At 55.6% G+C, this 25,284-nt stretch overlaps 1 protein-coding gene across 1 annotated transcript; it reads left to right on the forward strand.

Moving 5' to 3' along the window:
• The first annotated feature begins 355 nt into the window (after positions 1–355).
• Positions 356–1,970, forward strand: IER5 (immediate early response 5). Its single transcript, XM_051625662.1, has one exon. The coding sequence runs from the start codon at positions 474–476 to the stop codon at positions 1,251–1,253; it is 780 nt and encodes a 259-aa protein (XP_051481622.1). The 5' UTR covers positions 356–473; the 3' UTR covers positions 1,254–1,970.
• Positions 1,971–25,284: the final 23,314 nt, after the last annotated feature.

Below are 25,284 nucleotides of genomic sequence, written 5' to 3' on the forward strand. Positions count from 1 at the left end.
ACTTGTTTCGCTCAGCATCCCCGCTGCTGCCTGTCGGTACGGTCGAGCCAAGGTGGGGTGCAGTGGATCTGGGGTGCTGCAGAGTTGGGGGGGAGCTGCCCCGTCCCGTCCCCCCCCCCAAGCCCCTGCCGGCGTGGTGGGGCCCACCAGCCGCCGCGCGCCGCCGTTGCCCCTTTAAGAGCCGTCTCCGCGGGGCCCGCTTTCGAACCCGCTGCCCTGCCTCGCCATTGGCTGGCGCCGGCGCGCGGGGGCCAGCCGGCAGTTGGAGCGCCCGGCGGGGCGTCCTGATTGGCTGGGGCGGGGGCGGTATAAAAAGGCGGCCGGGCGCGTGGGCTCGCCTCAGTCGGCGGCGCGAAGGAGCGGCGTGCGGAGCTGCGGCGCGGGAGGCGGCGGCAGAGCCCGGCTCCTCACAGCCCCCCCCAGCTCCTCACAGCCCCCCCATCGCCCTTCTTCTTCTTCCCTCCCCCCCCCCAATGGAGTTCAAGCTGGAGGCGCACCGCATCGTCAGCATCTCGCTGGGGAAGATCTACAGCGCGCGGGGCCAGCGCGGCGGCCTCAAGCTCCACAAGAACCTCCTGGTGTCGCTGGTGCTGCGCAGCGCCCGCCAGGTTTACCTCAGCGAGCCGGGCTGCCCTCCCGAACCGCCTTGCGGGCCTCCCGACGAAGAACCGCCGCCCTGCCCCACCGCCTGGCCGCCCGGCGAGGAGACGACGACGACGCCGCCGCCGCCGCCATCGCCGCCCCCGCAGGACCAGGCGGCTCGGGCCGGCCCGCGGCTGCCCGGCGCGGCCTGCCAGGGCCTCCAGCCGCGGCGCTGTTGCTGCGGCTGCTGCTGTGCGGCGGGGGGTGAAGCGAACCGCCCGGACTGCGCCGCCGCCGCTGCCCCCGGCGGGGCGGCTGCCGCTCCCCCGCTGCCCCCCTGCCCACGGAAGCGGAGCGCCGGCGAGCGGGGCCAGGCGGGCTCCCCGGTGAAGAAACCCCGCCGAGAGGTAGAGGAGGAGCCGCCGCCCCCGCCGGATGAGCAGGAGGATATGGAGACGGGCAACGTGGCCAGTCTCATCAGCATCTTCGGCTCCAGCTTCTCGGGACTGCTCAGCAAGGAGCCCAAAGGACGGCGGCGACCGCCCCTTGACGGCGGCGAAGCAGCGGCGACCACCCCCGCCGAGGCGGCAGCCGAGCCGGGACAGATCTGTTGCGACGAGCCGGTGCTGCGGACCCTCAACCCCTGGAGCACGGCCATCGTGGCCTTCTGAGCTCTGCCGGCCGCAGAGACTTTGCCCTCCGCCTCGGAGAGAGGGGTAGCGGGGGTGGGGGGAGACGGGACTGGCCGACCGCCGGGCAGCAGGACCGAGAGGTGACCCCCCCCCCCCCCGCTTCCCTCCCTTAGCCCCCTCCTCCCGCAGCCCCCGGCCCACCGAGGAGGGCGAGCAGCGCCGCGGGGCTCTGGCGCGCTGCCCCGCCGCACGGGAAGGACCGCAGAGCAGCAGCAGCAGCACTTCCCCCTTCCCCGCCGGCACCCTGGGTCCCAGCGGCCCGTCAACCACCCTGGGAGCGTCCCGGCCCTGCCCTCCCGGAATTTCCCTTCCCGGTCGGGTCGCCGCCCTGCCCGGCGCCCCGGGGGAGACTGACCCGGCTGCCGCCGGCACCGGGAGCCTTCCCGCCGGGTGGTATTTTAAGCTTGGAAAGTATTAAGTTTATTAAATAAAGTCTCTATTTTGGAAAGGTTTAGGTCAGAACTTCTTACATGGTGCTTTTAAAAAGTGTTTATTGAGAGAAACGAAGTTTACAGACGCTCTGACGGAAAAGTCCTTGAGCCTGTTGGTTAGGCTTGGCAGCTCCCGGTCTTTGTTGTATAAAGGCTTGGGGCTCCCGTAGGGATTTTTGTACAGTGTTTTCCTTCGGTGATGTATCTTGTTTTGTATAAAATGTAATTCTACGTGTACAACACGTATTAAATATTTTCAACTGTATTGAAGCCTCGTCCGTGTTTGTGTGTGTGTCCCCCCCGTGCCTCGGCTCGGGTTGGGGGGGGGACCAAGGGCCGCGGGGAGCCGGGCAGGCAGCAGCCAGGGTGTGGTTGCTGCATGTCTTGTGGCTGGATCCACCCTGCCTCGCCAGAGGCTGTGGGGTGGGTTGGGAGTCCAGGTCCTCTGGGAAGAAAGGAAATTTGTGTCAGGGAGGCTGGAGTCCCTCCCAGGATCTTCCAGGTGCTCCAGCTTGCTCCTTCAGTTGCAACCTCTTCCCGGTTCCGGAGCTGTCGTGGCGTTTGAGGTTCTTACTCAGAAAGTCCCTCGTGTGCAGAGTCACTGTCTGTGGGTGGAAAGAGGTTGCTAAATCCCAGAGGAGCAGCTGCCTGCAGTCCCAGCCCTGCGGCACTGGGGGCTGGCCTGGGCTGGGGGACGTGCGAGGGGCTCCTTCCCGCACCCAGACAGTGCTCCTGGCCAGCTGCTCGCTGCCAGAGAGGCTTTTCAGAGCCGCCTCTTTGTTGTTACTTATGGAACAGTTAAAATGATGACTATCAGACGTTCTTCTTTCCTCATTATCAGTATGACTATAACTGGGTTAAAGTTCCTGCTCTTAGGGGTGGGGAGAGAAGTTTGGCCTCTGCTTCACAGTGACTTCAGAGCGCCCCGAGGCGTTGTAATTAGACTGAATTGTGGGGGGAATTTTTTTTTCTTTCTTTCCCTGCTTCTTGCTGGGAGATTCACTAGAGGCTTCTCTGCTCCTAATTAACAAACTTTGCAGCTGAGGGTTGCGTCTCTGGCGAGTTGAAGATGATGGGTTTTTTTGTGTGTGCTGTGAAATGCAGCCTGGGATATCTGGAACCTCGGAGGCCTGGCTGGAGTGGGAGAGCTGAGGAGTGGGGTGGGAGATGAGGGCTGACCAGCATGAAGCTTTCTGCTCTCCACGTTCTCTGGCATGGCTGGAATAGGCCCTGCTTAGGGAGGCAACACTCTCCCTTACAGGAGACACTGGGCTTGTAGGCTGGGGTGTTTGCACCTTGTTTTTGTGAGAACCTGGAGCACTAGGAAGACAGTGAGGGGGGGACTTGTGATGGGGGAGGAGCTGCCTGATCTGGGGTGGCTTAGAGGGAGCTCTGCCAGTTTGTGTGCAAGTTAGTAGCTCCCTATTGCATAAAAGTGAAAGCCCTACCAGCTTAATTTTCTCGATAATTGCACTTAATGGTGACATACAATTTTAGCCTGGTAGACACCACCAAGGAAATACTGTGCGATGAGACATTTCTTTCCACTAGATGACCTTTGGGAGCTGACAGGAAAGGCCTGTCTTTGCTTTGGTTGTACAAGTCCTCTTCAGGAGAGCCCAACAGCATGACTGTCAGATAGGAGACATGGTCACTTGACCTCTCCAGTAAGAGGAGAGCAGCAGGTGGAGGAAAGTGGCTGTGGAGGACTTTCTCCCCAGCCTCTTCCTGCTCCCTTGAGGAATGCCCTGCTATGAGGGCACAAGTTGCTCTGGTGGGTCAGAAGCTGGGCTGGGGGATGGAAATGGCCTCCTGCTCCTGTACAAGCATGGCTTCCTTCCCAAGGCTGGAGGGAGTGGGTTTCTGCCCTCCTCAGCCACCAGTAGCTCCATAGAAGTGGATGGTTTTGCCTGAAGCTTGGAAGTCAGCTCCTGAGCGTTAAAATGGGATGGGGGCACTCCTGCTCAAGGCTGTCACAGAATTGCTCAGGAGCATCTCAGTGTACCTTCAAGTCTTTTTGGACACCCAGCTGCTGGAGGAACATCTGGCCCCAGTGTCCCTGTGCAGACAAGACCCAACCTTCCTTTGGCACAGACCACCAGCAGTGGTCACATCTCTTCTATCTTGCGGAGAGGAGTTGTGCAACACCTCAGTTGCAGTTGGCCTCTGAAAACATGGCAAAGACTACCCAGAGATGCCAGTGGAGCTCTCTCTGGCTGGGGTGACCTCTCCGTGGAGCTGAGGTGAGCAAGTTCTCTCTTACTGACTGATAACCACAGTCCTGTGTCCCCAAAAGACCCACTCCAGCTCCACTGGCTGCGGGAGCCGTCTCTGCTGCTTCCCATGGCTGTGTTTTTATAACACGTGGGGTTTTCTCCCTGGGATGTGTGTGTCCCTGGGGAGCCACAGGCTGCTGCTGAGGGGGATGGGAAAATGAACTGAGACAAGCTAGCTGCTGGTGAGCTTTGTCTCATTATAGAGGTCTGCCTGTCCCCTGGAAAATGAGTCTCAAATCAAAAAAGACCCGTAATGACAATGCTGTGTTACTTCTGGAATCGACTTTTCTGCTCTTTCTTGTGGGTTTTTTTGGGGTTTGTTGTTTGGTTGGTTATTTTATTTGTTTGATTTTGGGGTTTTTTTGTGTTGTTTTTTTTCCCCTCCCTTAGTGTCTTTTTTTATTCCTAAAATCACTTTTACCTAAACACGGTCTGTTTTCCTTAATGAATCTGTTCTGTTGTGCCACTTCGATCCCTGCACTTTCCCTTCTGCTTTCTTTCCTTCAACAGCTGCAGAGGTGAGGGTGGCAGGATGGGACACCAGAGCAAGGAGAGGAGCTCAAGGAGAGGCTCATGACCCAAACCTGCTGCCCAGGCCAGCGACAACAGAGGGAAGTGAAGTGCGTAAATAAGCCAGATAAAAATAAAAACTTCCATCACTTGGAAGAGAAGGTGACTTCTATGGAAACTACCTCATGGGGTCAAGGAGGATATGACTTAATGGCAAGATGGCAGGATCCTCACCTTCCTATAATAGCAACGAGCTGTTGGAAGCACTTGCCTGGGCTGCTGGCCCCCCTCCAGTTCAGATTAGGTCTCCTGGGAGAGGAGAGGTGCTGGGAAAATCCCTTAGCCCAGCCAGAGGGTGCAAAACATGCTGGTAGAGGGAGCCAGGAGCATGGCCAGGCTGCCTGGGAGATGCTCAGGGAGGAGAGTGCACAGCAGGTTTCTGCCTTTCTCCTCTTCTAATCAGCCAGGAACCATCAGCTGGTTATGGCTTCGGGAGGATGAGCTGTGGCTCCCATCAGGGATACCTTCTGGAGAGAGGGAATGATTTAAAACCGGCTCTTGCCAGTGAGGGAGTGTTAATGGTGTGAATCATCTCGACCTTTAAAGGGATGGATGGATGTCTGGCTCAGGATGGGGGCCAGGCAGAGGCAGGAGGAAGCCCGCAGGGCTGGGAGGTGGTGGGCAGCGAGGGGCTCACAGGAGGCTCCGGATTTCACTCCGGATGCTCTTGTTCCCTCCAGGCCTGGTGTGACCCGGCTTTACCCGCCGGTCCCTCCTCTCCTGGGGCAGGGGAAGGGGGGGGGGGAGGCACTGCACGCTCATTGCTGCAGCATCCTGTGTCAGCGCTCAGGAATCCGGCGAGCTGCTGGGAGGGAAGAGAGAGGCAGGCCAGGGCTGCCTGCCTGCTGGGGCCTCTTCCCTCCTGGGGAGCTGGCGGGGGGGACACCAGAGCAGCCCTGGAGGGGATGGGGGATGCTTCACCAAGGAGTTAAACCCCAGAGCAAGGGTTTTGAGGGGAGGAAGGGGTGGAGTACTAAGTCGCAATACTTCTTGCTTAAATGATGGCTTATAACACACGTCTGGATCTCTCCCCTGGCCCTCCCTGCGGGGCTTGCATCTGTCTCCAATGTACTGTGCTTGCCGGTGATGCTGTGCCAATATATATTTAGGGTGGGTGGAGGGAGCTCCTCCCTCCAGGTCCCCAGCAGGCTGGGCAAGGTGAGGGCTGTGCAAGGTGGGAGCAGGGGCTTGTCCTTGCTGCTCTCCCCAGGCAGGGACAGGCTGGGTGTTTGCCTGGGCAAGGTGCTCCCAGCCCAGGGGAAGAGGAGAGGAGGCGAAGCTTGCTGGCAGGGCTGAGCCTGCTGGTGAGGCTGGCAGAAAACCCCAGGGCTTCTTCTGAGGAGTGTCCAAGTGTGGTTGTAGTGGAGCAGAGAGAGGGGTTGGCACTGAGAGGGGATCCTGGTGGGGGGAGAAGCTGGCTGGCTGGTGCCTGGAGCTGCCTTGGCACAGAGGGACCCCAGCAGAGAAGAGCGATTCCAGGCTAGCACGGGTCCTGGAGGCAGGCTCAGGGCCAGGAGAGTGCTGGGACATGGTTACAAACACAAACAACTCCGTCGTCTTGCTCTTCTGGTTGTGATTTCTGCTCCCAAGATGAAAAACCCTGAGGGGCCCCCCCTCCTTTCCCTCTCCCCAGCTGGGCGAGGGCTGGCCTGGCCACGGTAATGAAATGCAGAGCTGTTTGGGAGAGTAGGGGCGGGGGGGAAGGCTCTGTTTGAGGTTTTGTGCCTCTGGTTTCCTCTGGCCCTCTCTCCCAGCAGCGTGATTTATTGGTGATGGAGCCTGGGGAGAGGGGGAGGGAAGGGCTTGGAGCTGCAGGCAAATAGTCATCATGTATTTCCCAAGCTCTCACGTGAGGTAGAGGGGAAAATGGGATGAGAGGAAGGTAAACTGCCTGGGCAGGAGCTGTAGAGCATCATTTACCAGAACTGAGCTCTGCTGAGCTTGTCCCAGGTGCTCCAAGGTGGCTTTTAGGACTTTGCCCACCAAAGGACTGGCTTTGTGGTGGATGCACTCCTCTTCTATCCTGATTTTCCCACCTTCCCTTCATCCCAGCTTCCCTGCTGGGGTGCTGGGACCTGCCGTGGTTGGTTCAGGCTCTGCTGTGTTGCTCCAGCACTGCCAGCAGCCAGGTACAGGATGCAGGATGCTCTGTTGTGCTGCCTGGTTGCAGGGTGACCTCCTGCTCGGGAGAAGCAGGCAGGGCCGCCTGTTGTTCACGCTGGCTGCTCTGGTTAGGAATGTGTGTGGTTTCCTAGGGGGAAGGTCTCCTCCTCCTCCTCCTTGCCTCTGCTGACAGCGTCTGACCTCAGCTGTCGTTCCCGGTGGTGCAGGGGATTAATCTGAGCCTCAGGACAGGTTGAGGCATGTCCAAGGCAGAGGAGAGCTTTATGTGTACAGACACAGAGGAAGGAACAAAAACAATTCCCAGGGAAATATTTTCCTGCTGCTTTTCCTGGCAGTAGAGCAAAAGTGGGAGGAAAAGACCTTGCTGTAAATTGCTTGCAGGAGTCTCAAGTCCCAGATCTGCTTTCCCTTGGCCTCCAGCACCCCATGAAGCTCAGACCCACGCAGGGAAAGCCACAAAGGGTGCTTGCCCCAAAACCTTCTGCGGAGCATCCCCAGGCTCTGCTCAGCCAACATTCCTCTGAAACCCAACTCCGGGATGCATGGAGCTACCTCTCAGAGTGTTTAAAAAGCAAGAGGAACCTCCCCACAGCGGGGCAGTCAGGCAGGATCTGCTGGTGGACTCTGCCCCTTGCCTGCTCTGGCCTTGGCTGCCCTCCTCCTCCTCCTCCTGCTGTTTGCTTTGGCGAGCCCCCCGGCTTGGCCCAGCCACCAGAGCCCTGTGGTCCTGAGTCAGAAGGAGCAGGAGGGAAAGCTGTGGATGTGGGGCAGGGAGGGTGTGTGTGGAGAAAGGAGAACAGGGAGGGAAATGGGGAAGTAGATGGGCGGATGGGGCATGCCTGCCCTGCCACCAAGAGCAGGAAGGACACAGCTTGCTCGGAAATCTGGAGGGTGGGTTGGGAAAGGCAGGAAAAGGGAGTGAAGGCAGGAAGGAGGGAGAATGTCCAGAGCAGGGTGCAGAGGTGGGAGCCCCAGTACTGCACCAGCTCTGGTCTGTGGGATCCCATGGGTGCCTGCTTCCCTCACCCTGTGGGGTCTGGTGTGCTGTGGTGCCCTGCTCTGCTTTCTGGGCAAACAGAAGGATGTGGGCAGCCTGGCATGGACCCCCTGCTGCCATCTCTTGTGGAGCAGGGATCCTGGCTGGAACACCACTAGGAAAGAGCGGGAGGAAGCAGGAGGCAACGTTTTGTCAGCGAAGAGGCAAAGAAATCCCTGCTGGCCACATCCCGTTGGGTTCTCCTTGCAGCACAGGGCACTGGGGATTCACACAGTCCCCCCATTCTGCTTCCCTCTCTCCCCTGGCATGCTGGGCGGGCATGGATGAAGTGAATGTGCCAAGGCCGGGTGTGGGCAGCACGGAGCATCCCTGCCTTGCGTGGCCGGGCCGGGGGGGTGGTTGGGGAAGAAGCTGCGGGAGCAGCGCAGGGTTGCGTCTCCACGGCAACGCGGCTGCTGTTTTTTTTTTTCAAGGCGGGAAGATTTTATGTGTTTTGTTCTTGTTTTGTTTTGTTTTGTTTTTTTTCACCAGCCCAGGGCAGCGTTTTAACGGGAGCCGGAGCGAAACACCAAGAGGCAACCGCAGTCCTGCAGGGACCGAGGGGGACGTGGCGATGGGGAAACCTCCCGCCCCCCCCTAAAATCTCACCTCTGACCGGGGCTGAGCTCATTGGCAGCTCCCAGGGCAAGGATGCAGGGAGGGCAGGGGAGGGCAGAGCCGGCACGGGCAGCCCCGCTTGCTCCAGAGGGAATATCTGACCCCGCCGGACCTTGGCGCGGCGGAGAAGCCGGGAGGAGCCGCATCCGGAGGCAGGCACAGCTCCCACGGGAAAGCGGGGGGGGGGAACTGAAGGACAGACAGCGCCGGGAACTTGGGGCATTTCTTCCCACCTATCCGGCGCCGGAGAGAGTCGCAAAACGCTGGCTGGTGGTTTTTTTTTTGTGTGGTTTTTTGCTTGTTTGTTTGTTTTTTCCAAGCTGGGATTGCTCCTGTGCAGGATTGGGGGTGCTGTGCTCCCCTTCCTGGCTCTGGCACTCGGGGGGGGCTGGGGGCAGCGCCCATCGCCCGACAACCCGTGCCACCGGCTTAATCACCGTGGGCGGCGAGTGGCCCTGCCCTGTGGCTTTTGTAGGAACGGAGAGCAAATGTCAGAGGGATGTAAACACCAGCTGGAGGGAGCTGGGTAAAACCCCGCTGGGTACTCAGGGCATCGTTCTCCCATTCTTTCTCAGAGCACGGCTCTGGCTCTAAAGGGTACCCCTTTCAGTGAAGCCTTTTCAAGGTGATTTTTCTCCCCGCCTTATCCTTGCAAAGGTTTCCCAGGGAGAATTGGTGCACGTTTCTGTGGAGGTAGCCAGGGCCACGCATGCCTCCCACTCGACCTTGTCCCCGTTTGGCCCAGGCAGTGCCCTCTGTGTGCTGGGCTTGCCGAAATTCCCTCCCTGGAAAGGGCAAAGGAGTGAGTGTTTGCCTTCAGCCCAGGAGGGCGTGACGTGATGTCCCTGGTGGGTGGCCCAGTGGAGAGGGACTGCCTGTCCTGGGCTCAGAGGGGTGGCACAGGGCCGTGTGGTGCTGGGAAAGCACCAGGAGATGCTTTCCTGGGGTGTCATAGCTGAGCGGGAGGGAGGGCTGTTAAAAATCAACAGGGTGACAAGTGGCAGGAGGGAAGAAGCCACCCCTCACATCCCTGTGGCCCTCCCTGAGGAGTGGGAAGCGTGTGCCTGGTGAGCCGAGCACAGAGCTGGGCTGTGATCCCAGCCCTGCTGTGATGGAAGGGTGGGTGCCATCCCAGGTCACCCCAGCGCCTCGCACTGCCTGCTCCTTCCCTCTCAGCTCATGGTGGAAGCTTGGTGGTCCCAGTGATGGATGTGTGCTGGAAAAATGTCACCTTCACAGACTGGCAAAAAAAAGAAAGGAGGAAAACATACTGTTTTCAAGGTACTTCCTGGCTTTTCCTGGCACGCTGGGTGCTTGAGGAGCGCTGGCGATGCCATGGTAGAGCCTGGCACCATCCAAGTATGGCCTCCAGCCATACTTTCTGGGAGGAGACATACCCATGTTGGGACATGATGGTCTCATTCTGCCCTGGTGAGGGGCACCTGGTCCCATTCTGCCTTGGTGAGGGGCACTGGGTGGGCTGCTGGCAGAGGATGGGCAAATACAAGCCTGGTCCGTGCTGCAGAGCAGGCACATGCTGCCAGAGACAAGGTGTCAAGCAGTGGAGCAGTTTGGATCCCCCTGTGTCACCACTGCTGTCCTGGAAGCTGGTGGCAGGGCAGCTTGAGTCCCTGGGTGACTTTAGCTGGGAGCTGGCACCGTTTTGCACCCATGGCAGTGTGACCCCCAGCTCTGGAGCTGTGGAGGTCCCGGTGCCATGGCTGAGCAGAGCTGACCTTGTCCTGTCTCTGCAGGACTTTCTGGGCGGGGAGAAGCTCCCGAGTGCTGGCACATAAAAGCAGCCACCACAGCCCCCTGCAGCTGCCTGCCTGCCCGGCCAGGCCTTGCTTCTTGTTACATCAGGGGCGTAGGAGGTGACCTTGAGACACAGTGTGCTGCTCCAGCCCTCCAGCGAGCCTGGAGATCACCTGGTGAGGGATTGATCTCAGCTCCCACGAGATGAAGGTGTCCTACTCCAAACCCTGCTGCTCTGGGGACACACTTGGCACTCAGGGACCTGCTCTGGGGAGGCTTCCAGTTAAGGTGATACTACCCAAAACCAGATACATCAAGGCATCTGCTCAGATAAGGGTTTTTTGTGGACTAGTGAGAGGACACACTTTGGGCTGGCCAGGCAAGGGGTGACGTGCTGTTATCCTTTACTGGAGCTGGTGGCCTGTGACTTGCCCCTACAAGTACCTGCTCCACAGTTTGTGTCTCCTGCTAAAGACCAGCATGAGCGTGCGTGGAAACCCAGGGCAGAAGATTCACCTCGCTCCTCCTCTGCCCTGTGAGTTCCCAGGGCAGCAGCCTGACAGGATGCTTATCTGCAGGGACACGCGTGTGGGGACAAGGGCACTGCCCCATCCATCATCAGATGTGCTTCAAAGCCATTGGCTCTGGTGAGAGGAGTGCTGGCTGACAGCTCTGAGCCTCCCCAGATGCGGTGGCCAGCTCGTTTCACCAGTGGGTGCATTAGTGCTGGAGGCTACATCAGTGTCTTCAGGACCAGGTTTGGTGCCTGAGCTCCCTGGAAAAGCTGAGCTCAGCCTCCAGCAGCCATGGGATGCACCCTGGGATGCAGCTTAGCCAAGAAAGAGATGCTTCAAGGAGGGGAAAAAAAAAAAGGCGACTATTTCCCACGCTGTCAGTAGCACACGAGTGTTATCAGAGCCTTTGGGTGGACCCCGTGGTGACTGTGTCCTGCTGCTGCCTGCTGAGCCTTCGCTCGGAGGGTGTGGGGAGAAGACAGGATCTACCTGGGAGCAGCTTGTGAATAGAGCTCCTCTTAACTTCGTTTCCTGGTACAGCAAAGCCCTCTCGTGGAGGTCGGTAGTAGCTTGCCAGAGAAAAGCTGGCTACTGCGACGGGCTGCTGCTTCTTCCCGTGGAGACCCAGTCCGCTGGGATACCGTCCCCTGGGGCCCCACGGAGGGTTATGAAGAGAGCTGTCCCTGCCTGAGAGCACGCGGGACAGATCTGAATGTACCATCGCACTCCTGGAGTGCCTGTCTGCAGGTCCCTTCGCTTGTCCCTGGGTCATCTCGTGGGTTGTCTCAGACTTCTGCAGGGAGCTGCTGAACCTGCTCTCCTGCCCGTGTCAGGAGATGCTCAGCACCTGGTGGAGTAGCCTGGTCCCTCAACGTGTGCCTTATAACATGGGAATGGTTGTGACTCTGGCTTTTCTGATGGGACCCTGCTTTTAAGGGCACCATTAGACACCCCCAGTCAGTAGCATCTGTCCCTAGGATCTGTGACTCTGGGGTGGGACAGCTTGTGCTTGCTCCGAGGCTGGTCTGCTCCAGACCCCGTGGCCATCCACACATCCTCAGCACAGATAATTCCTCGGAGCTGATGGGGAATGGTGTCCACCTACTTTCCTTCTGGAGGTGTGAGGCTCCTTGAGAGAGCTGCTACAGCAGCAGGTGGCTTGGTGGTACTCTGCATGCCCTGGCAGGCCCCCTTCTCCTGTCCTCTGAGCCATCACTACCCCAAGGTGACACCTGAGCCTTGTTTACTGTGGCAGTTCCTCTGGGAGCATCGGGATGAACAGTGGCATGTGTCCCCTGGGCTGCCCACACCAGCTGTGAGCTGCCCCATCACCCAGCATCCCTGCTCCCTCACCCAGACCGAGTCACCTGCTTCCAAGGAAGCAATTTTCCCGAATGGATACAGCCTGTCTGGCTCTTTAAATCCAGCAGAGAGGAGCCATTGCTTCACCTGCAGAGCCCACAAGGCACGGTCCTAAATGTCCTCACCTGGGCTTCCCACCCACACCCTATACCAAAGGCTATATTTAGGCTCAGCCCAGGGCTCTCCTTCCCTAGTTGGTTGTGTGGGGGATGCTGGGTTGCCCTGTTCATGTGGGGTTTCCCCCTTAGAGCTTCAAGGCAGGGAGCAGGGTCAGACTGAAACAGCATCTACTGCCCCGGTTACAGCTAAGGACAAGGAGTTCAGGTAAGGTTTGATCCTGCAAAGGGCAGGGGATGGGGCTGGTGGGTTCTGTGCTGGGCTTGGGAGATCTCTGCTGGAGCTGTGGTCCTGCAACTCTTGTAGCATGTGTAGATTGTAGAGCAGTGTCCTTTGCCTGGTTATACATAGTGCCTGCAACAGCAAACAAGTAGCTCTAAGGAATTATTTGCATTTTATTTAGAGGCCCCATTTAACAGTTGCTTTGCATGTCCCTCCTTTGTGAGCCCCCAAGCCTTGATTTTATTCCAGTCTGAGTAATTGCACCCTGCTGCCGTTACATGCCTTCCCTGCCACAGCCCCCCCGTTGCTTTGCTGTGGCCCTGAAGGGGTTGTTTTCCACCTGGGAACCTCCTGGGTGCCTGTCCACCCCAATCCTGGCTCTGTTACAGCAGTGGGTGAAGTGTGCCCTTGTGCTTGGGGGGCTCTGATGCCTTGTGACTTCTACAACCCATAAAACCCCCTGGAGCTGGGTTTTTTTTTTCCTTGCACTGCCCAAGTGCTTGGATCCCTTTGTCCTGACTGAGTTTAATTCCCTGCCTTGGGTATGCTTAAGTAATTTTCTTGCACTTCCAGTTACACAAAAATTGTTATGCTGGTTGCACGTAAATTGCACAGTTGCCACCTCCTCGCCCGGGGGCTGGTGGCAAGGCTGTGTAAATATTTAGTGTTTCTGCTCCACTGGCATCAGGCTTTTGGTTTCTCCAGCCCACCTTCTCTGCTGGGGCTTGCTGTGCTGTGGCCTCAAGTAGGGTATCAGTGGGGGCTTGTTCCTCAGTCCCTGCAGGTGGCTCCAGGGGCTGACTTACCCCCTGCTGGAAGTGATGGGTGGAATATCACTGGTGGGTCTGGGTGAAGATTTTTGGGTGCTGGTGTGTGTGAGGAGCAAAGCACTACACGGTCTTGGGATCAAGAGCAGGTGATTTATGCAGGTGGCACATTGGGCAAGGCTTTGGTGGCCCTACGAGGCTGTTTTCTGGTGGGTCGGGGGCTTGTCTCCTGCGGAGCATTCACTGCACCCGCTGTGGGCGTCTTTGCTCACAGCCTGTGGGGGATCCAGCAGCAGTGCTGGCCCTTGGGTGCTGTGTGCCTGGCCGTGTCTCCTCGCCCTGGGGAGCTGGGATGTGTGTTCTCCAAGGCCAAGCCGGCAGATGGGGCTCCTGCCCACGGTGAGCCGTGTCGGAGGAGGCTGGAGGGCCGGGCATTCCTGGGCAGGCAGAGCTGGCTGTGACTCAGGGATGCTTTTTTTTTTCTGGCCCCAATCCTTTATGAAGGATGTTTGGTCCATTGCACAGGCTTGTTTTACTTCCTAATCATCTCACGTCAGCTGAACTCAGCATTTCCTCGAGGCTTTTCCTTGCAGTGCTGAGCCTGGTCAGGTGCATGGTCACTTGGGGTGAAGGAGTCTTCAAGCTCTGCTCAGCTTCACCTCCCATTGCTTGGCCCAGACTTCACCTCTCAGCTGCTCCCAGCCGTGCAGTGGGCAGGATTTGGGGCGAGGGGGTGTCTGGGAGACCCTTTCCCTTTGGGAGAGATTCTGATGGTGGAGTTGCACCCTGTAGGGTTTAGGCAATGAGCTGTCAGGTCTCAGCGCTGTTGGCAGCATCACTGACCCTTTCTGCTGGGCTGGAGGCTGAGCTCTGGGGAGGACCAGGTTAGAGGAGAGGACCCCTGCTCTGTTAGCTCCCAGGCACGTTCTGCTCTGCCAGCACTGGAGCATGGCTTTGCTATCTGTTTGGCATCTTCTCCTCCACCATTTTTTAAGCTGGAGGCTGTCTGCAGCCAGGCACTTGTGATGAGCTGGTGCAAGGTTGCTCCATGAAGACTTGAGGTCAGGAGGACCCTGTGGCTGAATGCTCACGCCCCACGATGCCCCCTCAGCTCCTGCTGTGCCTGAGCACCTTTGTGCTGTTCTCCTGTCTGCAGCCATGTGGGATGATGTCCCACCAGCAACAGCTATCTGGCTCCTTGCCTGCAGTGAGTGTACTCAAAGCCATCTCCTGACACCGTGCCCTCAGACCTGTCCCTTTGCAATCCAGGACCCTCGTTGCTCCAGGGTCTCCTTGCTCTTCTCCCACCCCTTGCCAGCTGTCCCTCTGCCAGCACCCAGACACAGCACTCGCTTTAATTGTTCAACAACATCTCATTTGATTGATAAATTACCCTCTGCCATCTCCAAAGTAATGAAATAAAGACCTGATGGGCGTAGAATGAGTTGATAGGAATTAATGACTTTCTCGTTGTCTCGCTCGAGCTGTAAAACAGCCTCTTCCAGCCACTGCCACTCCTGGCGCCTCGCTGTTCTGCTCTGCAGCTCCCTGGGGAGATCTCCACTCCAAGGGACTCCGTGTCTCAAGGAACACCCTGTAGCATCTGAGTCAGGGGCCTGGGGACACCAGGCAGCTGGGAGATGGTCTTTAGCATCACTTGCTGCTGTGCTGTCTGGGAAGGAGCTGCTGAGCTCTGTTTTCTTCTTGGAAGGGCATCAGGAGTGCTCAGTGCCCCATCCTATGGACCTGGCAGGTGGAGGAGGCTATGGGCAGGTCACCTGGCTAGTGCTTCTCCTCTTTGGGCTGTGCTGCTGGAGATACTTGGTGTCATCAGCTTTCTTGCTGGGTGCTTTCTGTGATGGGGGAAGAGGAGGTCTGGGGGTGACTGAGGCTGCTTTGCTATGAAATCACTGGTGACCTGTGGAGGGTGGGTGGGAGTTACTTGGTTTTGGACTCTGATGTGAGATCTAAGGGACTCCAGCTACAAGCAGGCAGGGTCCAGGTACACAAGCTGCATGGAGTGTGATCAGTGGGGGATTCCTTGCTGCAGGGTCCTGTGGGTGCTTAAAAGAAATAAAAAAAAAAAATCATCTGAGTGCAAGGTGTGGTGAAAAAGGCCAGAAAGAAAAGACCGTGGGGGGTGGGGGGGCTAACAAATAAAAATGACCCTCTGCTGAGCCTGGGAGAGGATCTTTTTTACTGTGAGAGTGACAGAGCACTGGGACAGGCTGCCCAGAGAGGTTGTGGAGTCTCCTTCTTTGGAGACATTCAAACCCACCTGGACACGTTCCTGTGTGATGTGCTCTGGGTGACCCTGCTCTGGCAGGGGGTTGGACTAGATGATCTTTTGAGGTCCCTTCCAACCCCTAGGATTCTATGATTCTATGATCTTGGAGAAGCATCAGTGCATGCTTCCCTTCTCAGCCACTTCTCTAAGCACTCTGGCTGTGGTGTGGTGGGTTTGGTCTGCACAGCCCAGCTGCCCCTCTGGCTCTGAGGGTGCCAGGCCTCCTGCTTTCTGCCCATGCTGCTGCCATTGATTTTTGGGCTTGACAGAAGCTTGACTTTGTGTTCTGCCACGGTGTTTACAGGCTCTGAGAGCAGCCTCCCCTCTCCTTCCCCCAGCCCTGAGAAGAAAGGCTGTGCTTAGCCATTTTCCTCCCTCCCTCAGTGCTCCCCAGCCACGAGCCAGCAGAAAGCTGCTGGGGCAGGAACCAGGTTGCTCTGTGAAGACAATTTTAGGTCCTTTTTTTTCTGCTGTTGCTTTTTTTGACATGTGGATATTCAGAGGTCCTGCCCAAATACCCCAAAGTGGGGTGGGCAGCCCTGCCAACTGGTCCTCTGCAGAGCTGCCCTGTGCTGGGCATGGTGTCTGGTGGTGAGGGAAGCCACGTGTGCATGTGCTGGGAGCACTGGTGTCAGACTGGGAACGCTGTATGCCAAGAGCAGGCTGCTCACCTGGGAGGCACTGGCTGGTTTAGGATGCAGACTTTCTGTTTGCAGGGAGAAGACCCACTTGAAGCGTGGGATGGTGAAAATGGCCTCGACGTGAGTGTAGGTGTGGAGAAGAGTAGAAATAAAGAGCAAGGCTTGGTGTGTCCTTGTCCCAGAGTGGTCCATGTGCTCTAAGTGGGCCTCATGACATTCCCTGGCTGGGAGGGATGCTTCTGCAAGGCTTGTCCCCATGTGGCATCTGGGCCATGCCTACCCACAGCCCTGCTCTCAGGGTGACACCAGCTGGGGTTGTTGGAGCATGGAATGGTTGCTACATCTCCTTGGCTTCCCCCTCTTTTGACAAAACAGCACCCAGCCCGTGCCCTCAGTCAGGATACCCGAGTCCCTAGGCAGCAGCTCTCTGATGGACACCACTCTGGAAAGCCCCTGGGGGCAACCACCCTGAGGGGTGGTTTTTTTTTTCCCAGTCCTGGTCAGCACGGGTGCTCTTCACTGCACGTGTCGCTGTTGTGTTGTTGTTTGCAGCTTCCCTAGAGTCCTTGCTCTCCATTAGCTGTGTGGTGATGAGTCCCACAGGTTAATTGCATATTGCATCTGAAAAAACCAACCAGAAGATGTGTCTATTGTTCTGAACTTGTTGTGCTTTGGTGTGAATTCGGGGCTGCTTTTTCAGTTGACAACGGAGACAGCAGAACTGCTCTGACCTCCCAGCCTCTCATCCCAGTACTGCTCACTTTGAGTCCCTGCCCTTTCCAGTCTCACCACAGCTGGGAGCTCTGCACTCACCTGCTGACCTGGCGTCCTGCTGTGCTTCTCCCTGTCCCCCAGGGGGCTGGGATCAGTTGTGTGCCGGTCCCACCTCAAGCTGGTGCTTCCCCAAGCACCCATTGAGCCTTGCTGGGAGCTGATCCCACCACAGCAGCTTGCAGAGCTGGGCTTGTGCTTCATGATACTCCAGGGACCTCTGCAGCACTTGTGGTGATGATATCTCCTCCATCTTCAAGCTGCTGCAGCACATGTAGTGCCCAGCAAGGTCTGTGTGTGAATGATGTTACTGCCTTGGCTGGAGGACTTTGGTCCTCTGTCAGCAAAAGATGTCACCTGCCCTTCCACTGCTTACATACCTGGTGTGGGCTCTGTGGTCCCAGCCATTCCTCTGGATTCCCTCTTCATGCCACCAGCTGCTTAGGCTGGTCCCCAGTGCTGAATTTTGGGTGTTTTCAATGTCTGTTACTACTTCTTCCTGTTGTGTTCTTGATGTCCTCGTTGGTTTCAGAGGGATGAATTCAGTTTATGGCTTAGGAAAACTGCTTTGTTTTTTTCTTAACCTCTTGTTGAGGGAGTTTGGGGCTGAATCATTTGACAAACTTGACTAAATTGCCATGTTCTGCCTTTTTCTTGGAATTCTTTCTGTAAGCTACCTGCAGTCTGGGGAAAACCCTTCCAGTGCAGAAGGCCTTTTGCTGTGCCTTTCGTGTCTTTCTAAGGACTTGTAAAGTCCTGCTTGTGTGATCAGGTCTGCTTTTGTCACTGTAGCCAAACTCTGTCCTGTGGTTACCTGGATCTTTCTTAAAGATGGATGTGATGCCTCCTATAACGTGATCCTCTGATGCCCCTTTGTAACTGAGAAGTTGGCCTTTTTTTTTTTGACATAGCTACCTATGGATCAGAGCAGAAACTATTTTGGTTGATTGGGAAGCCTGCAGACTGCCTTGTGATGGGCATGGGAGGAGCTGTGGGCAGCACATGTTGAGGGAAGGTGGGTGAAAATTCAGGTTGCACCAATTTAGTCTTCCTTGAGCTGACAAAACAGTTTTCCCCATTAGGAAGCAGCAGTGCTTCAGAGCTCAGCTGTCTGAGGTGGCAAGTAGAAGGTGATTATTCAGTGTGGAAATGTTGAGTTGCATTTTGGAGTGCTCCCAGGGTTGAAACCTCACGCTCCTGGTTGTATTGAAGCAACCTGAAATGCTGGACCTGAACGAGCCCAGCCCAGAGCTGCATCTCCCTTGGCAGCATGGTCAGTGAGGGAGGTTTGTCGGGTGGGTTGTCCCTGCTGGGTGATACTGTGGCAGAGAAATGCAGCTTTGTTTGCAGTCACAAACCTGCTAGGTCTGCACTGAGGGCCCTCGGGCAGGTAACAAATGTCACCCCGGGGGTACCTGAGGTGGTGTCTGCTATTGAGATGAGAAGGGGTCAGGGTCTTGGTCCCTACTAACCCAAAAGGGCTTTGCAACCTCGATGCTCGATGTTGCCACCATGAAAAGCCTGTCTTAGGGCTCTTGAAAGCTCTGCCTTGCTCTGCACCTTCTCCCTCAGCAGGAGAGCAAGGAGGGGCAGTCCAGAAGTCCCAAAGCTGGTGCCAAGGCCTTCCCTCCCTGTGCTGCATCCCTGCTCTGGGGGCAGGGACTTCTAGTGGGATTTTGGGTGGTGATGGCTGCATCCACCTGCCTTTCAGCTGTAGCAAGATGTCCTTTCGCTGCCCGTGCCTGCCAGGCTTTCCACTGCTCTGGGATGTCCTGCTTGGCTCGTTTCTCTGGCAGCATCTCCTTGCAGGGAGTAATTAGCTCTGTGCTGGAGGAGTCGATAGCCCAGCCGAGCTACATGGAGGGGAGCAGGATGCTGTCATGTGCTGTCGGGGCTGAGAGGCTGGTGGAGCTGATCCTCTCAGCTGCTTTTAATTAATTGCTGGTCTGGCAGGAGAGCCTGTGGGCAGGATTGCTCCCAGGGTGGAGGAGATGGCAGGAGAGCCAGCTTTCTCTGCAAACAAGCCACCCTGGGGCTCTAAAGAAGCTGTTCTTTGCTGTCCTGGTGTTGCCCTGGTCCTGGGTTGGGGGGTAAATGACCTTTTTGGGCTTGAAAGATATTTTTTTCCCAAAGCAATGGGCTCTCTGGTGCCCTTGGAGGCTCGTGGCAGCCAGAGGGGTGGGATGTGCTGGGAGACCTTGAGGTGCCTGTGCACCAGCCCTCCAGGGACATGGGGCTGGAAGGCTGCACGTGGAGCATGGGCTGTACATAAGAGATGGAGAGAGCTCCAGGTTGCAGCAGGAGAGGCAGGGTGGGGTCTGAGTTGGGGCTGTTGCTGCCTGGTGGGAACGAGGAGGGGGGCTCAGGCTCCTGCCCAAGACACCCAAGGGGTTTGCTTCCCCGTGTGATGGAGAAATGATCTCGGGAACATCTGCCCAGCTCTGTTGCTGTCAGGTGAAAATGAGGAGAGAAAAACTACCCCCCGTGGGTGTTCACCACAGAGCAGGGTGGAAAGGAAATGAATGTCCTCCCTGGGTTCTTTTCTTAGGGGATAACAGACACAACAGGAGCAGGAAAAGCCAGGAGAGGAAATGATTCATATGTTTAATTCACCCTCCAGTTCCTATTATCACTTTTTATTTGTGCTCTGTGGCAGCGTTTGGAGGCCCCAGCTGAGATCAGGGCCCTCCACGTGCAGCCTGAAGCAGGAGGAGGGTGGTGAGCAGCCTTCATCTGCAGGGAAACCAAATCATAGGTTGTGGAAGTAACTCTGTGGGCCAAGTGGGGTCTGCACTCAGCTTTCCTCCTCATTTCTTTCAAGAAATGGGGGAGGCAATTCCCTGGGGCATGTGGTATAAATTGCCTTGGTGTAAATCACTCTCCAGCCCTGGATGTTTCTGCTATATCTGGGGCCAAACACCTAGGTCTTCTGCTGCCCTGAACCCCAAAGGTTTGTATTTCAGAGCTCTGGCAGTTGTAGCCAAGGTTCCTCCAGGCTGGCTAGCTGGGAATTGCCTGGCAGCAGGGGGGAGGCTGCACCTCATCTATGTGGCTACAGGCTTCAGAGCAAGCGAAATGAGTGATGTGCTCTTCATAACTCAAATAAAGCACTTCAGCAAGGGATGGAGCTCCAAAAAGAAAAGCAAAACAACCCTCGAGGCACCACCTTATGGGGCAAATGTTCACTTGACCATCTGCAGCCTGGGCTCAACTAGTTTTCCCACTGAGCAGAGCTGGCAAGGATTAAAAGGCATTTGTCTCCTGCAGGCAGCAAGTGATGTCCTTCTGTGGCAGCAGGCTGGGCTGGGGGGCAGAAACCCCACCCTGAGTGGGGCTGAAGCCCTGGGCATGTCCTCCCGTGGGGTGGCTCTGGTGCTTTGAAGCTGGTGGGGCTCAGCAGGCAGTTTGACAGCAGGAGGGTGTGGGCACGTAATGAAAGGAAAATGTTGAGCTCAGTCTCGTGCAAAAACATGTAGAGTACAGCGAATTCATCGAGGCAGTCCAAGGAGCAGAACTTGTTACAGGCTCTAACACATTCCCAGGGGTGAGGAGGAGAAACAGGGGCACTTGCAAGCTAACAGTTTTGTCCCTGGTCTGTAGAATGACAAAGAATGGTGTTCCCGAGGTTATTGGTGACAACAAGCCCTGCTGTCCCCAAGGACAGGGATCTGATGCTTGTTGCTGAGCCCTGCATCCAGTGCATCCACCCTGCAGACAGCCAGGGAGGAGGAGCTGGTCCAGGCTCCTGCAGCCCAAAGGGGAGCCAGTACAACCCAGCACTGGAGTGATTTTTGGGGGCAACCACCTCTGCGTGGAGCATGAGATCAAATCCTGCTTGCTTAGCAGCCATCCTGTTCTAATTGGCATCGGTGTTGAATAATCCTTCCTAAATCAAGTTCTAATTTGCATCTAGGCTGGGATTAAGTGGATGATCTGCCTGGATACAGGGGCTGATGGGATCACGGAGTGGCTGTTGCTGGTGGCAGCCTGTGCTGCTTGGGCACCAGCAGCCCTGTGCTTGTAGGTGCTCATCGAGCCAGGGTTTTGGAGCAGTTTCCCAGCAACAGTTTCCTCAGCTCCTTGCTGCCTTCAGCTGAAACTGCCCAAATGTGAGCTGCTGGGGAAGGTGTGGGGGGAGAAACAGGCAGCGGAGCAAACCAGCTAAGTCTTCTGAAATCCTGGGATTAAAAGCTGAAGCTTCTCACTACCTTTCTCGGAGCAAAGCCATCAGCTTTGTTTGTTTGTTTATTTGGTGTTTTGGAGGCAGCTCTCTGAATGTGATGGGTGTTTTCTGCTGCTGCTTTGACTATCACCTTCTTTTCAGTATAAGGTGCTGGCATCTCCTCTAGGATGAAACCCAAGGGACATTATGGAGAGGTTTTCTGAAGTTCTGCCCAGGAGAGGTGGGCCGGGGTGAGTCCAGTAGATCTTGCAGCCCAGAAGGGGAGGTGAGAGCAGAGAGACCCAGCTGGGCTCAGCTCTTGAGAGTAATTGCTTTTCCCCTTGTTCCATTGCTCAATCCAGGTCTGAATTCCTAGGATTTAAAAATAGTGCAGTAACTCCAGCTCTCTGTCAGCTGGGTGACAGGCTGTGCTTGAAGCTGATGCCTCTCAGCACCCATCACTTCTGTATTTCCTCTGCCCTCTTAAAATCTTCCTTCTTCATGTAGTCTTGGGACCACAGATGCTCCCTAGGCACAGTCAGCTTTAAATCTGGACTTGATCACACCAGGCTTGTCCTAGAGCAGCATGTAAATGTTAGTCCAGCCTGGGGGGAAGTTCAGTGCCATGTCCTGTCCTGTCCATGGGTGGAAGCAGAGGGCTCTTGTGCTTCTCCATATCACTTCAATGATGATAAGTGATGTGCTTTCCTCTCACTACCTTGTGTCCTGCTGATACCTTGAAGCTGGAGCAGCCTGGGGCTGGAGCAGCAGGCTTTCCACCCTGCCTGGGAAGTCACTTTTGGCCCTGGATTGGCCCAATAGCCCATCTCAGCATCCTGCTGGCCACTGGGAAATGCTTGGGACCTGGCCTGGCATACTGGCCACCAGCTGAGGAAAGCTCTGGTGCCTTTCTGTGCTGGTGTGGGTGCAGGCTGGTGCTTTTTTTCAGTGGTCACCAGCTTCCCCTGGAGGTCTGGGTACAGAGTTCCTCAAAGGTCCCTTGACATTTCTACTGACAGACACACTGAGCTGTATTAAACCTGGAAAGAGCTGGCTGGGAGCTCCTGGCTTTCACAGATGCAGCAGCTAAAGGCTGGATCTGTAAGGCTTTAACACCCGTTGTAAATAGCTCCAGCAAACAGAAGGATGAGAGCAGTGTGTAATAGCTGTGGGTTAGGGACTGTGCTGGTTCCATGCAAGTGGCTCAGGGTTTAGATGGAAGTGCTGGGAGCATCAACCTGAGCTCTGCCAGCAGCTCTGGGAGGTGCAGATCCTTGCCCGTTGGTCCTCTCCTGCTCCTGGATGAGCAGCCCCTCCCTGGGCAGTGCCACATGCCTGGGACAGCAGGGACATCCAGGATCTGTGCTTATGGAGCCTGTGTCTTGGTTGCCTGAAGCTGGGGTCCTGGGGGATAAAATACTCATTTCCCTCTGGGAATATAGTGGAGACTTGGCAAGATACCTTTTGAAGAGAAGCCCTGTATGGATGTGCATCCAGAAGAATGCTGATTGTCCCACTGGGGATGCAAGAGGGAGAGAAAAAGCTCTGTTTGGTGCAGAGGAGAAGCTGCTCAGTGGCTGGGATTGAGATGAGCTGCATCAGGAGGAGAGAGAGATGCCAAAAAAAAAAAATCTCTTCAGCATCATAAGCTCATAGGCATCTCTGGGTGCCTCCTGCAGTGAGCAGCCCTCCCTGCCTGCTGGCAGGAGGATCCAGTTTGGATCTGTTTAGACATTATTTCCCTAATATTGTTGCTTATGTGTTGGAGCTGTGCCTGAAAGACTGAGCAGCCCTGGGGGGTGCTGGCTGCCTGGCACGGGGTGTTTCTCTGTGCTCCTTGGGCAGCATCAGCCCCTGTGGAAGCATCCCTGGGGCTGTTGGCTTTTCTCAGAGAGTCTTTAGCTTTCTTGGTGCCTTCATGTCAAGCTGGAGCTCGTTAAGAATATTTCTAGTCATGTGAAGGACAACAACAAGCTGTTGGTGGAGGTTTGCAGCTGATGGAGCAGCTGTATGTACCAAAGAGGACAGGAGATGGAAGTGTTCATGGCAAGTGCTTGATAACCTGGACCTGGGTCTGTGTGGTTCTTGGGATGGAGAAGTGGTGGCCTGGAGAGGACCAGGGGCTGCTGTGGGAAATCCACCAAGCCCCAGATGAAACCCACCTGGGTGAGCCCAGGAGCTGGCAAGGAGCAGCCACCAGGTTTGCTACTTCTTTAGTTTATTGTCTTGGAATAAAATGCCCCGTTCTGGTTTGCAATTAGGGGGATGCTGAGAAGTTAGCTTGAAGGGAAACCAAAAGCAAGTTGAAGGGCTTGTTGGGAAAAAAATGCTGCACAGCCCAATATATTTGGACTGTCATGGGGAGGTGACTTGGTTTATGGCTCTTAAATGTTTGTAGCAACCCTAGGGTGAGGACTTGCCCATCCTGCCCAAGCACCAGGAGGATGGTGTGGTTTTTGGAGGAGATATTGTCCAGATGATGGGCCTGGGCTGCCCACCCTGGGGACTCTGGCCCTGCTGTGCCTCTCTGCAAACCCTACGGATCAGTTGCAGCTTTCAGATATGAGAAGGAGTGGATCTGGGGAAGTATCTTGGCTAGGGTATTGTTGTAGGCACAAGCTGTGGGGGCAATTGAGGAGGTAACTGGGCAGAAGCATCCTTGGTGTGGTTCAGCAGTGACACCCCAGGGCACTTGTTTGGGTTGGCTTCCCATGTGTGGCCACCAAAGAGCTTTGCAATCCCAGGCTATTGCAAGGAGCTAATTGACTTTCCATCATATTCTCAGGCCTTTTTTGTGAGTGAAATGACTAAAATGCAGCCCACAGGCTTCCCAGTAAACAATGAGCAGTTGGTTTCACATGGCTCCCTGTCAAAAATCCCAAACTGGAAAGGCAGGAAAACAAACAATCAGATCAGAAAGAAACGGGGGTTTGGCACCAGTTCCCTCCGTGTTGACTGGGCTGTGAGACAGACCCTGAGAAATGGCTCAGATTTGAGTCAAACAGCTCAGACACAAGTGAGGGAGTGTGTGTGTGTGGGGGGGGAAAAGGGATTAAAAATGTGTGCTTGAATCCAGGTGCTTGTAGTAGGAGAGGAGCAAAGAAAAGGTACAGGTCTCTGCCTGCTTTCCAGATGGCAGATACGTTTTAAACACAAGAGGTGTAGTTATACCCTGGGCACTGAAGCAGAACAAGTGCCAGGAAAATGTTTCAGCTAAACGATGGGGGTTTGGAAACTGAAAGCACTTGGTTTGTAACTGGAACTAGGAACTAGAAGTCTCGGGTGGAGCAGCAGTCAGGGCACAGGCACTTCTTCCGTGGGCTCAGCTTTCCCAGGGACAGACTGGGATTGTCACCACTTTGGCCATTGGCCTAATTGGCAAAAATTGGCCAGAGCATTCAGGGGGGAATTCGCTGATTTTTTTTTTTTTCTTGTAGTCTGCAAGAGCTGATGGGTGAATTAAATTATTATTATTATTTTTTTTAACAGAAGACACATTCAGTTTTTCTTCATCGTCCCACTCAGGGTGCAGCTTCGCTGTGATTCAGTCTGGTCCCAGAAAGGACAGGTCCATGCTTTTGTCTGCCTTCCACTGTGTTCTTTCTGTTTTGCAGAACAGTCTCGGATGTTTCTGTTACTGAAAAGTTAGTGTGTGGGGTTTTTTTTCTTTTTTTTTTTTTCCCCTGGGAGGATTGTCTGGTTTTGGAAAAGCTCCTGCTCAGAGAAAGTTTAGTCTTGCTTCACATCAACATCCGAAGGTTGAGACTATTTTTCTCCCCTTTCAGGCCTTGTTGTAGTGCTCATATTACTGCGAGAGAGTAAATATAGTTGAAGATGTTTAAAGCTTCATGGGCTTTCCTGTTGTTAAGCAGAAGTGTGTGTTTTGGCATATGCAGGCCCTTGGGAACAAATGGCAATGGAGGAACGTGTGCAGCGTGAGGGGAACGTGGCATTTACTGGAGGAGCTTTTTTCTCACCCCAGTGCTGTTTCACAACCTGTTTTCTGAGAGTTTGCCAGCTGTGGAAGTTGCACAGTTTCTCTTCCCTATGGCAGCTGCCACCTTCCGTCTCCAGGAGAGCAGCACTTGCTCCCCAGGGAGGTCCATGACTTTCTGGTGGGTGTCCAGCTTTCACTGCTGAATGGGACCAGCAGGCAACGTGGCAGGTCACATTTGTGCACTTCCAGCAGCTGTCTTCTGCTGGGCTGGGGGCTTGGCTAAATACATGTCTCCTTTCTTTTTTTAAAGATGCTTTCAACTGGCCTGTACTTCGTGTCCTCTTGGTTTTCTTAGCTCTGTTTGAAGTATGTACAGTAGAAAAATACACAGATCAACTTGGAAGTGATGAGCATGAAAC

The sequence above is a fragment of the Apus apus genome, chromosome 7, assembly GCF_020740795.1.
Source record: "Apus apus isolate bApuApu2 chromosome 7, bApuApu2.pri.cur, whole genome shotgun sequence".
Taxonomy (NCBI): Eukaryota; Metazoa; Chordata; class Aves; order Apodiformes; family Apodidae; genus Apus; species Apus apus.

Coding starts and splice junctions, on each gene's coding strand:
- IER5 (XM_051625662.1), top strand. CDS start 474: ATGGAGTTCAAGCTGGAGGCGCACCGCATCGTCAGCATCTCGCTGGGG.